At 45.8% G+C, this 13,069-nt stretch overlaps 1 protein-coding gene and 1 pseudogene across 2 annotated transcripts; both read right to left on the reverse strand.

Moving 5' to 3' along the window:
• Positions 1 to 564: 564 nt before the first annotated feature.
• LOC121566113 lies at positions 565 to 4,268 on the reverse strand (annotated as a pseudogene).
• Positions 4,269 to 4,891: 623 nt separating this feature from the next.
• LOC121566112 lies at positions 4,892 to 8,105 on the reverse strand. 2 transcript variants are annotated; one of them, XM_041876312.2, is made up of 4 exons: positions 6,426 to 8,105; positions 5,932 to 6,140; positions 5,547 to 5,634; positions 4,892 to 5,146 (listed from the first exon to the last, which is right to left on the reverse strand). In XM_041876312.2, the coding sequence occupies exons 1-4, from the start codon at positions 7,744 to 7,746 to the stop codon at positions 4,962 to 4,964; spliced, it is 1,803 nt and encodes a 600-aa protein (XP_041732246.2). In that variant the 5' UTR covers positions 7,747 to 8,105; the 3' UTR covers positions 4,892 to 4,961. The 2 variants fall into 2 exon arrangements, with proteins under 2 accessions (XP_041732246.2, XP_041732245.2); XM_041876311.2 differs by having other exon boundaries at positions 5,932 to 6,185; positions 6,426 to 7,907.
• Between the last annotated feature and the right edge of the window lie 4,964 nt (positions 8,106 to 13,069).

Below are 13,069 nucleotides of genomic sequence, written 5' to 3' on the forward strand. Positions count from 1 at the left end.
CTCCTGAACAGCTAATCATGGCTACCCGGACTATTTGCACTGCCCCCCCACCCCATCCTTTTACGCTGCTGCTACTCTGTTAATTATTTATGCATAGTCACTTTAACTCTACCCACATGTACATATTACTTCAACTACCTCAACTAGCCGGTGCCCCCCGCACATTGACTCTGCACCGGTACCCCCCTGTATATATAGCCTCCCTACTGTTATTTTATTTTACTTCTGCTCTTTTTTTCTCAACACTTTTTTTGTTGTTGTTTTATTTTTACTTTTTTGTTTAAAATAAATGCACTGTTGGTTAAGGGCTGTAAGTAAGCATTTCACTGTAATGTCTGCACCTGTTGTATTACGGCGCATGTGGCCAATAAAATTTGATTTGATTTGATTTGAAATTTATTTTGACTGTTCGAATTACGTTGGTAACCAGTTTATAATAGCAATAAGGCACCTCTGGGGTTTGTGGTATAGGGCCAATATACCACGGCTAAGGGCTGTATCGTCGAGGCACTCTGCGTTGCATCGTGCTTAAGAACAGCCCCTAGACGTGGTATATTGGCCATATACCACACCCCCTCGGGCCTTATTGCTTAAATATAGATGTACTGTACAGCACTAAGACAGCCATGACATTATTTGGAGAGACCACAAAGACTTATAGAGAAGCTATATAATTGATAGACTAAATCCAATAGACTGAGTCAAATACCTTTATACCTGGTTACAATGAAATGTAGTTCACTATGAAATGACCTGTGACTAGGGTTGCAAAATTACAGTTACTTTCCCCAAATTCCCAGAAATCCCTGTTGGAAGATTCCAGAAATCAGAACGGAATAAGCAGAAAATCTGGAATCCGAAAAAAAGAAGGAAAAAAAAGAAACCCTACTGGTGACCTTTGACCTAGCTGGATGACCTTTACTTGGGTGTCAAACCTGGGGGGAAGGCCAAAGTGCAGGATCCAGTTGAGTCTGGCACCAAGTAGGACCACAACATCAGACTGGAGCAGAGCTCTGCAGTCCCCACCAAGACCATAGAACCAGGAGGATAGGAAGAGGAGGAGGAGGAGGAAGAGAGGAGGAGGAGGATAGGAAGAGAGGAGGAGGAGGATAGGAAGAGAGGAGGAGGAGAGCAGGGACAAAACAAAATGTAATGAAAAGAGGCTAGTTATAGGAGTAGTGTAGTTGTTTGATTGACACCAGTTTACATTGACATGACCTGGCCAGGAGAGACTAGTTATAGATAGGGATTTCAGGAGTTTCGTGGTCCGTTCAAATGGTCAGGGAAATTCTTGGTCCTACTTATACAGTCAATGGTCTGTACATGAATATGATGCCAGCTGAGAGAAGGAGAGGCTGACCTGGAGCGGGCAGCAGCAACACAGTTGGGGTGATCGTCAGGCAGCACCCCCTTTACCCATGGGGGGTGGGCAGGAAGGGCAGGTCACACCCCTCCACCAGCTCCTTCAGAGCCCCCTCTGCTCTTCAATGGGCTGCACCTGCAGAGGGACACAGACAGAGGGCACTGCCACACGGATTTCAACAGACTGGTCTTCACAACTGGGATGCATTCAGCTGAGCAAAACGTTGTGCAACGTTCAGATAGAAATATAGCATGTAGAACGAACGTGCCTCTCAGACAGGTAGAATGAGAAATCATGTCAACAACATTTGTCGACTGAACGTGGCCCAGTTTTCAACTGAACCGTGGTACAGTGCTATATGTGTTACAGTGCGTCTCAGCTGGCTATTGATCTCTCTTGGACAGACGCACGTAACATAACTGGAAGTAGCGTCTGTCAACAGAATGGGATGTGACAACTTTGTTCCGGTACGCTGATTTTTCACCACTAATCATTTGGACAAATCCCGATTTCGCAGGTGCTCGCATCTTTTCAATTTCAGAACGGGAGGGGACATTTGGCCCATAAACTTGCCGGAAACTTGCAGAGAGTTTCCGTTTAGGGGGGTGGAGAGTTCGCAAGTGGCGTTAGTATCTTTCTCTTAACATCTCCCCAGACCTTATCCAAGTATCTGACGCAATTATGCAAGATTTTAGTTCTGTTTCCCCCAGATTATCTGGCTATTAAAAAAGCAATGCCTACCTTTGCCAATGATGAGTAAAGTCCGTTTGGCTCCTTTCAGGACCGCCAGTGCTTCTGTGATCGCCATATGGTCAGCCATACTCACAGGAGGAGGTGGACTACAGGGCACCTCTCTGACAAAGGAAATAATAAATAATAGGTCAAACATTAAACATGTTACCTAGCAACTTTATTGCATATGTAAATAAACCATGAAGGTCTATCGAGGCTTATTGCTATTCTCTGATGAGAATATTTTGATATAGTGCTATATTTTCTAAGTAATTTAATTTCTGGTTCACTTCAGACGTTAAAAGGTATAACAAGATAAAATAAAAATGACTACGGTGATGTGAATTCAGAGGTATACATATTCAACAGTAACACATTAGTATACATTTTAAATGGATGAAAGACAGTGATGGCCACTAACCTGGCTCTGCTCCTGTCCAATTTAGCATTGACCATGTCCCCAGATATGTCTACGTATACAGCACCTGGACGTCCATACATGCTAGTGCGTGCTGCCTTAGACATACCAAACACCCTTAAATTCAGATCAATTAAGGCTGTGCTGTGCTCTTATGAAGCAGTTAAGGTACCTTGCTAAGCTGGAAAATTAGAGGTCAGAAAAAAGACAATTGCAGGTGATACCAAATGATATGAAGAGGACTACACAGAGGGAGTCAGAGTAGACTGTATACCTTCTCTACCACTGAGGAGATCATATCCAGACTGCTAGACCTAGCAGAGAACTTACTGTACAATCTGCATGCCTCCACCTGACAGAGAAAGAGGACCACAAATAACAAATTATTTCCTCTTTCAGCAATTAAACTGCTAGGGCCAGTTTCCCAGACAGAGATTCTCTATTGAGTTTGCTTTTTAGGCCATGACTAGGCTTAATCTGTGTCCTGGGAAACAACCCCCTAATGTTCAAAAGTCATAAATATCATGGTTCAATCGGTACCTGTGGAAACTCTTGAAACGCCCCAGTGGTCTCTTGGTTTTGATCGGAGGAGCCTCCAATAACAATCACAGGCCTACAGAGAGAGAGGTATCACACAATGACATCAACTGACAATCTGAGATAGTTTGGAGTCCTCAGATCATTTTTTGCAGTGTGCGGATAGCATCCCTTCTTTTGAAAGGACCACTGAACATGAGTAGTAGGGTCTTCTGTTTGTGGAGTTCTAGCATACCAGCAGTTCATGTTAGCGTTGGCCATTCCACCAAGTGCATGGATGAGTCCCGGTCCAGACACAACCAGACACGCACCTGGACTGGAGAGGAACAGACAGACAGAGGGACAGACAGGAAGACAGGCAGACAGACACACAAAGGGTCAGACAGACAGGCAGACATAATTAGCAATGCAAAAAAGCTATGAAACTGACCCTCACACACTACACGCTCCTGTAGTCTATGTACGGGTAGTTAATATCACATGATTTGGGGAGAGCTGGTTTAGTAATAAAAAGGTGGCTTATGGCTTGTTCATTGCGCATTCCCACATACTTGATTCCTGAGGCTTGAGCTGCCTTAGCTACTTCAATGACTGGAACACCAACTATTCCAAACATATATTCTACATTCTGTAGAGAGTTACATGTAGATACAGTATATTTACCTTTTTTTTTACATTTTTAGTCATTTAGCAGACGCTCTTATCCAGAGCGATTTACAGTTAGTGAGTGCATACATTTTCATACTGAATTGTATATGAATTGTTACAATGTAGTTTAGATTTTCTTTGCATTGACACACACATTGGCATGCATCAACAAGGGTGTTAACATATACTATTCCACATAAACATCTAAATGTTTTTCTACAACAATATTAATAGTTAGCTATACCAGTGCAATGACCTATGGCACACTTTCACAACTCATAGTGTTACATTCTCACTGCCAAGGACATGATCAGCGACTAATATATTATTAGCAACACGGTTACACAGTATAACACTGTTTTATATATATTGCACACACTTCACCTGAGCTTTTAGTGCCTCTGCAATGAGCTGAGCCCCAGTCACATCTTCCATTATTATTGTCGAGAAATCTGTTCAAAGTGCAAACGCGGTTAGCAATGATTTCTTGGACTTGTTGTTCAGTAGCTTATAAATCGTGTTTAGATCTCTTGCAAATCATTAGTTTTGTCTGCTTTCCAGCATGCATTACATGAGTACCTTTTTCTTCTTCAGTGGGGTTTATAGGCAGTTGGCATCCAACGTTATGGTGCATTACTGCCCCCTATTGTACAGAAGTGTGGACATGAGCCGTGCAATAGCAGTCATGAATATTTAATAAACTAGTAGCATTTTTCTTTTTTTATTGCAAGAAATACATAATAAGCCCTCATTATGTGTTTATAACTGCACTTTACTTAACACTTAACTCAGTTAAGTCATTATGAGTGTATGACAGTATGAAAAAAAAATGTATGCACTCACTAACTGTAAGTCGCTCTGGATAAGAGCTTCTGCTAAATGACTAAAATGTAAAATGTAAATGACTTGAGTGTATGCATTATAGATATAGGCTTCATAGAAAGTGTTACAAATGTTCTCCTGTCATCTTATAGGAGATCCATTCATGGATTTAGTTATGGCTTGAGAATGTGACTGGTCTACGGAGTTCTCCTTTATGTCTGTCTTTATATGTGACAACAACTTTTCTGTATTATGTGTATTTCCACAATCAATAATCATAAACGGTACTTCACTATGAATACTTTTGACTATGTGGTTTGAAGTACTTTACCGTTATCTTGCACATACATGAAGACTACTATAGACAGAAATCAATGCAGTAATGTTTTATTAAATAAAGGCTCTGATTAAAATATCATATTAATAAAATCAGGCATTTGGCTAATTCTTCTTCCCAGAAGCTCCTGTGAATGGTTTGGAGATGGCTCTGGAGAGAGCGTGTAACACCCTGACTATGAGTGGGCGTTTACGGGACTGGGACTCCTGGGGAGCAGGGGCCGGTGTGGTTGTCAGGTCCTCCTTGGGTGGGGAAGTGGATGGAACCTCTGGAACCTCACACTCAGCATCTGTCATGAGAACATTTCATAATCAGAAAATGAATGTGTGTGTTTGTGTCTGTCCGTCTGTCCGTCTGCCTGTCCGTCTGTCTGCCTGTCTGCCTGTCTGTCCGTCTGCCTGTCTGTCCGTCTGTATGCCTGTCTGCCTGTCTGTCTGTCTGTCTGTCTGTCCGTCAGTCTGTCTGTCTGTCTGCCTGCCTGCCTGTCCGTCTGCCTGTCCGTCTGTCTGTCTGCCTGTTTGCCTGTCTTTTTGTCTGCCTGTATGTCTGTCTGCCCGTCCGTCTGCCTGTCAGTCTGCCTGTCTGTCTGCATGTCTGTCCGTCGGTCTGCCTGTATCTGTTGTCACTGTTTTAACAAGCTTGTCATAGGGTGATACATCAATATGACATTATCGATGCTTATCACTTACCCTGTGAAATATGAGTCTCTCTGAGATGTTTGGTAGGCAGCGCATCCTGTTCAGGGTGTCTCTTCGGTTCCCCTTTTGTCTTGAACAGCTGTGTAAAATACAGAGTGTGCATCCTAAAAGGCACCCTATTCGCTACGTAAGGCACTACTTTTGACAAGGGCCCAGAGAGCTCTGGTAAAAAGTCGTGCACTATATAGGGAATAGGGTGCCATTTGGGACTCTCCCATGTGTATTAGGATTGCATTACAGCGTCCTCACTCAACCTCCTAAAGACAATGACAACAGTTTTGTTCTAATGCTGAGAGACAATAGGGGTGTAGTGAATCTGTAGGGTAAATTTCAGCCCTGCCTTACAGAGGTAATCTCAAAACACAGAGCACCCTACCTTAATCATGATCTTTGGAAACTTATGCATTTTCGGTAGGAAACGCCACTTCCTGTTCTTCTTAGTCTCTTCCCCTCTGGCAGAGGGAAGACGGGCCATGCCGTCAGCCTTTACATCAGCCGGGCTAAGGCTCCTGGCAGGGAATTCCTCAGTAGCATTAAGGTCAGCTACAACACCATGAGTGATGTCACTTGTGGCATTGCTGGTGTCTGAGTGAGAAGAGCACGCTAGTGTGACCGACCTGTGTACAATAACTGGGAGAAGAGGACGCAGCCATTGAAGTCAGTCACTGCATCCCAAATGGCATTCTCTTCACTTTATAGTGCACTACTTTTGACCAGGGCCCATAGGGTCTGGTCAAAAGTAGTGCACTAAATATGGAAGAAGGTGCCATTTTGGACACAACCAGTGAATTTCACATCATAAAACGCAATGTATTGAGCATCATGTTACAATTAAGTCCTATGCAGATGAAAATAGGTACTTTCACTTACCATCCTCCATTGTAGACTTGGACACATAAGTCAGGCTGTCCATCACCACGTCTGTCATCAACTTGATGACCTGATCCAAAACCATTTCAGCCGATGGTGGCATAGGCCTTCCCATACACTGCCCCAGGAGTCTCCTAACAGAAGTCTGGGCAAAGTTGTAAATGAGCTCTGAGGCATCGTCCTTTGACAGCTTCCTCAGGGCTGGTTTAGGCAGCGCTGGTTGAGAGAGGCTTCTGTGGCCAACCATGGATTGAAGCTGGCGGTTTATGGTTATCTCCTGAATGAGACCATGGACCTTTGCGATCAGGTTGCCAGATGCACCTTGAAGGGCTTCAACTGACAGGAGCCTATCCAGATGTTCTTCTGCTGAAGTAATCTCTGGGTCGTCCGTCTTCAATGTGTCCATTATAGTTTTCACTATGATATTGGTGTCAGATATGTTTATTTCTTGTTGGCTCACAAGCGTTGACCGTGAACCTGTCTCGTCCATTGCGATAGAGGTATGGGATTCTGTCCTTGTGATTTCATCGGCAGCGCTCATGTCAGGCAACTGGTCAAGGCTCTCCAGTACAGAGTCTAACATGTTAGTGGCTATCAGACACTCCTCACTTGCAATCTGCCCAACAGATGAACTCTCAGAGTTGGCCACTCTACACTTGATCACATTTAGGATCAAGCTGAGCGTCTTCTTTGCAGTTTTGCTAAAGCCTTCTTGGCTGACTGCCACTGTTACGTCTTTTAGAGCCACAAGAGGTTTGCAACTTTCACTCAATCCACTGCCGTGGAGAGGAGAGGCTCTCTTCAAACTGTTGTTGCTCACAACTGACATACTCCTGGTGGGCAGAGTGACATCCTCACTGCATGTGTCAATTATATGGTGGTCTGTTGAAGAGCCACTCGAAGACACAAGGGCTTTAGACCTTTTAGCCAAACAGACTTTTGACAAAGGCTTCTCACTTCTCACAGACGGAGGGCGGCTCCTGTCCTCAACAAGAGCAGTGTCAGCGGACTTAGAATGTCTGAGTGTCTCCACAGGGGCGGAGTCCAGCACATATTTGGCTGTGGTGACTGACACTGGTGGAAAAGAGAAAAAGATGTTCAGTCTATCCTTTACTCTGTGGTACATGGTTTGAGCAGCATCCAATAAGTTGTCAAAGACAACTCTGGGTTTGAGCTGGAACTCCAGCTTTTTCTCTCCTAGTGGGAAGGAGTCTGCGTCGTCCACAGTGTACTGGGATACACTTTCAAGGTCTTGCATGATAATATTTACTATATCTTCGGCTGTAGAAACCGCATGGTGTGAGAAGGTGGTGCTAGGCATGCTCTGTAGCAAAGAATGGCTGGCTTTGCTAGCAGCTCTGAGAATGGTCTCACTCACAATGTGTTTGGCCTTAGCTCGGAACTCAGCACTGTGAAAGCTCTGGATGGAAATGTTAGAGGTTCTGCTGGCTGCACTAAGAGATCGCGTGAGTGTGGCAATCTCGGCTGATGTCACATCACTCGAAATGGTGAGGTCCTCCAATTTCGAAATTATCGAGTCCAACTTCTGGTTGAAGTCGAAGGATGAATTTGACGTGCTCTCCCCAACGGAAGCGGAGCAGTCTTCCTTTGAAGTGTCCACCCTCAGCACCGAGATCACCTGTTTGATTACCCCTTTAGTGCAGGTGTCGAGGGTGAGCTGGTAGGCTGAGGCTGGGGACTTAGAAGGGTCTTACTGTCTGTCTTCTGTACAGGAGACACTGCCAAAGTGGCCTCAGTTACAGGAGATTCCTGCACAGTGGCCTCAGTTACAAGTAGTCCAGTTGCAGAAAGCTCGATTTGCACAGGAGTATTTTTTTCCCTCAGTGAGATGGTGGGAGGTGAACAGCTTCCTTAGTTTGTCCAGGGTTTTGGTATAAATCTTCTGGGAACCTGAACTCACTTCCACCCAGAACATTTTGCGACCTGATTTCGTACGCATGGAGGCCTTATTGACCTCAGATACCTCATGCAGGTCGGAAATAATTCCACCAAAGAGATCAGAGGATGCCTCCTCAATATTCTCTGAGGAAACATGGACAGATAGGATTTCCGACAGTTTCCCACAAGTGTCGGTTTTATCCAGCGCAGCAGTATATGTCACAGCTGCATCCTGAATGACCTGAGTGATGCATTGCTCAGCTTTGACAATATACTCCTCCACTGGTTGACCATGGAGGATGTCAACTTTATCAGCAGGGAGCTCCTTCTGAATACTCACATTCTCCTCTGATGGGCATGGGTTGTTGAAGATAATGCTCTCAGTGACCATCTTAGAGGAGGCGAGAGATGAGTCGAGAAGCAGAGATCTGTATATTGTCGAGGTGGACATCTCTGGGTGCTTTATCACAGCAGCCTCCTCCAAAATGGCCGACGGGCCCTGGAGGATGTCAGAGATATCCATGTCCTCAATGGTCTCTACCAGAGACGATAGTAGGTCTCTGGCTGCCAGGTTGGTAGGTCTCTGGTTCTCAAGCTCTGTTTTGATTGCTTGACAGGCAGTTGCCAGAGCAACAACAGAGCGAGAACACAACTGCTTCAAGGTGGAGTCAGAAAAAGATGATGACAGATCTGTCATGGACATGGTGGAGAGTTGACTCTCAGAGACAAATGGGCTGAGTTTGACAGACACCTGTCTGACCAAGTCCCCAGCAAGAGCTCTCATATCTATTGCTCCACTAGCTGAGTTGTGGGAGCAGGCACTCTGTGGCCTTGACGGGTTCCTGTTATCCAAAAATCCTGTTATCCAAAAAACCTCAAGTACAAGATCCACAACATCGGATGACACTTCTGTCACTCTGTTGTCGGACAGAAATGTACTTGGATGAATGGTGCCTGCATTCACAGTCCAGTCGCAAATGGAGTTGTTGGACTGACTCTGGACTAGTGGAACTAGACAGGTTTCACTTGGACCTTGGCCAAAGAGCTCTGCCATTTTGAGCAGAACTGATCTTAAGACCTTTGACTTGGAAATGTTCAGCAGTGGGTCGTTGTTGGACAGTCTGGTGGATGGTCTGCTAGCCGATCTGTGAACCACTAGGCTTTGTATTTCTGCCGAAATGGCAGTTAGAAAATAGGTCAAGGGGCTGGACGCTCTCCCCTCATTTCCTCCGTTGGCTTTAGCCTTGATGATGCTATCTATGATGATGACTATGACCTGTCCAGCCAGAGGACCCAAGATGGCCTCAAGCTCCCTCTCTAACTCAAGGGGAGACTTGTGGCCGAGCGCAATATGCTCTATGGCATGGGAATACATCTTAGAAGTCGCCATGCTTAGCATCTCTTGGGCAAACTGTTGACTTGCTGAGATACTTCCAGTCAGCAGAACTAGAGTTCCCTGACTGACACTTCGCATTAGCTCAGCCAATCTGGAGTTGAGAAGGTTTATAACCAACTCGACAATACCCATCATAAACTTGCCGTCCGTTGACATTTTGCTAGGTCTGTATTTCTCCTGTCTACTCCGTTTGGGCAGCGGTACGATGTCACCCTGCGACTGGCCGCTCTGGACCATGTCGAAGACAGAGTCCTCAGAGATGCCAAACACAGATCTCAGTGGTGCTGAGTGTTGTCTGTGTCTCATCTCTCTATCGCCACCCTCAGGTGAGGAGACATATCGCTCTTCGTTCTCACTTAGCAAAGAGGTCATGGACCTGCAGAATGCACAACATAAATGAATAGTATATGGTAACAAAATAAAAAATATGATCCAAGAATTTGGGACACAAACTCAACCTTGTTATTATTATTCAAAGGAAGCATTGTGAACCATCTCAAACCACACTCAGAGCAAACATTAACATTCAGAGTAAACGTTTTAGAGTGGTTGTGTAGTATCTAAGTAGTATTTCTCACTAAGTGGATCTGGAATGGATATTTGTACCTATAACAGGAAATACCTGCAAAAAGAGGAGGGGATAGAGCTAGGTATCTGTGAGAGGAGGGGATAGGGCTAGATACCTGTGAGAGGAGGGGATAGGGCTAGGTACCTGTGAGAGGAGGGGATAGGGCTAGGTACCTGTGAGAGGAGGGGATAGGGCTAGGTACCTGTGAGAGGCGTGGATAGGGGTAGGTACCTGTGAGAGGAGGGGATAGGGCTAGGTACCTGTGAAAGGAGGGGATAGGGCTAGGTACCTTTGAGAGGCGTGGATAGGGGTAGGTACCTGTGAGAGGAGGGGATAGGGCTAGGTACCTTTGAGAGGCGTGGATAGGGGTAGGTACCTGTGAGAGGAGGGGATAGGGGTAGGTACCTGTGAGAGGAGAGGATAGGGCTAGGTACCTTTGAGAGGAGGGGATAGGGCTAGGTACCTGTGAGAGGAGAGGATAGGGCTAGGTACCTTTGAGAGGAGGGGATAGGGCTAGGTACCTGTGAGAGGCATGGATAGGGCTAGGTACCTGTTAGAGGCATGGATAGGGCTAGGTACCTGTGAGAGGCATGGATAAGGCTAGGTACCTGTGAGAGGCGTGGATAGGGCTAGGTACCTGTGAGAGGAGGTGATAGGGCTAGGTACCTGTTAGAGGCATGGATAGGGCTAGGTACCTGTGAGAGGAGGGGATAGGGCTAGGTACCTGTGAGAGGAGGGGATAGGGCTAGGTACCTGTGAGAGGCGTGGATAGGGGTAGGTACCTGTGAGAGGAGGGGATAGGGCTAGGTACCTGTGAGAGGCGTGGATAGGGGTAGGTACCTGTGAGAGGAGGGGATAGGGGTAGGTACCTGTGAGAGGAGGGGATAGGGCTAGGTACCTGTGAGAGGAGGGGATAGGGCTAGGTACCTGTGAGAGGAGGGGATAGGGCTAGGTACCTGTGAGAGGCGTGGATAGGGGTAGGTACCTGTGAGAGGAGGGGATAGGGCTAGGTACCTGTGAAAGGAGGGGATAGGGCTAGGTACCTTTGAGAGGCGTGGATAGGGGTAGGTACCTGTGAGAGGAGGGGATAGGGCTAGGTACCTTTGAGAGGCGTGGATAGGGGTAGGTACCTGTGAGAGGAGGGGATAGGGGTAGGTACCTTTGAGAGGAGGGGGATAGGGCTAGGTACCTGTGCGAGGAGAGGATAGGGCTAGGTACCTTTGAGAGGAGCGGATAGGGCTAGGTACCTGTGAGAGGCATGGATAGGGCTAGGTACCTGTTAGAGGCATGGATAGGGCTAGGTACCTGTGAGAGGCGTGGATAAGGCTAGGTACCTGTGAGATGCGTGGATAGGGCTAGGTACCTGTGAGAGGAGGGGATAGGGCTAGGTACCTGTGAGAGGAGGGGAAAGGCGTGGGAGTGCGTGTGCTGCAGGCAGTTCTGGCGCTGGTGCACCTGCTGGGTCCTCCACTACAGCTGAATCTGACGCTGCGGCCAAGAGAGGTCACCTCTCCTGCCTCATTACTTCCTGATCCAGAAGAGCTTGGCGAATCAGAGAGCTCTATCTGCATGGTGAGGTCAAGGGCGGGAACAACCACAGTGGATGTAGACTCCATCACCCATGCTACAATATCCATGCACTTGGCACTAAACTCATGTCTGCTCATCTGCAATGTTAAAAGACCATACAGAGTTAGTTTGTTAAAGGGGCTGCACTGATATAAAATGTAGAACCATTTACTCAAGCTAGTCAATTAAAGCAGTGGTTCAGGATTAAAGGTCCTGCAGGATTTCCACAAATGAATGTTTGGTCCATTTTACCAACATTAACTACTTTAGAGGTGACTATAACTCACCCCGGCACGCATATTCTCACTCAGCAGATTCCAATGGCTGAAAAGTAAATAAATGCAAGTACACAATGAACTACATGACATTACCTCTATTATCTTAGACTATGTTATGGATGGACATTACCTCTATTATTTTAGATTACGTTATGGATGGACATTACCTCTATGATTTTAGATTACGTTATGGATGGACATTACCTCTATTATTTTAGATTACGTTATGGATGGACATTACCTCTATTATCTTAGATTACGTTATGGATGGACATTACCTCTATTATCTTAGACTACGTTATGGATGGACCTCTATGGAACTAGGCCACACCCAGACATCCCTGATTGGTTATTTGGTCCGTTGAGTCCTTTGTATTGGCCCGAGACTATGGGAGACTCTCAATCTCCTCGCCTCCTTCTCAAAACCCATTGGATGAGAAGGTCAGAAGGGCGGGACCTCTGGCTTTCTCATCCAATGGGTTTTGAGAAGAGAGGACACGAGGAGTATGCAATTGAGATAGGGAACATATCTAGGGGATGCATGGGGAAGCCAAAGAGCAACTTACTCGTCCTTCATGTCCTGCACAAAGGTGTGTAGGTCTGGGTAGCTTCTCTTTCCCCTGCTGAGGGTGAGGCTGGTCTGGGAAGTTTCATCCTTGTGGGTCACGGTAGTGAAGGTCACCACTGCAGCCTGATGGCGACAACAGAAAGCAGAGTTAGGCTGTAATTCAATTTTGCGTCATTAAAACACAAAATATCTCAATGAAATGTCATACATGTAATAGAAAAATACATCAAATACATCAACTTGTCCGAGAGAGATTTACATGGTTACAAAAACGTCACGCCACTTTTTTCCAAGATGGCGAAGTAGTGCAGTCCTGTTTCTGTCGTGTGTCTGTAAATAGCCTGTAAATACCCTGTTTTTTGTATT

This window comes from Coregonus clupeaformis, unplaced genomic scaffold (genome assembly GCF_020615455.1).
Source record: "Coregonus clupeaformis isolate EN_2021a unplaced genomic scaffold, ASM2061545v1 scaf1983, whole genome shotgun sequence".
Taxonomy (NCBI): domain Eukaryota; kingdom Metazoa; phylum Chordata; class Actinopteri; order Salmoniformes; family Salmonidae; genus Coregonus; species Coregonus clupeaformis.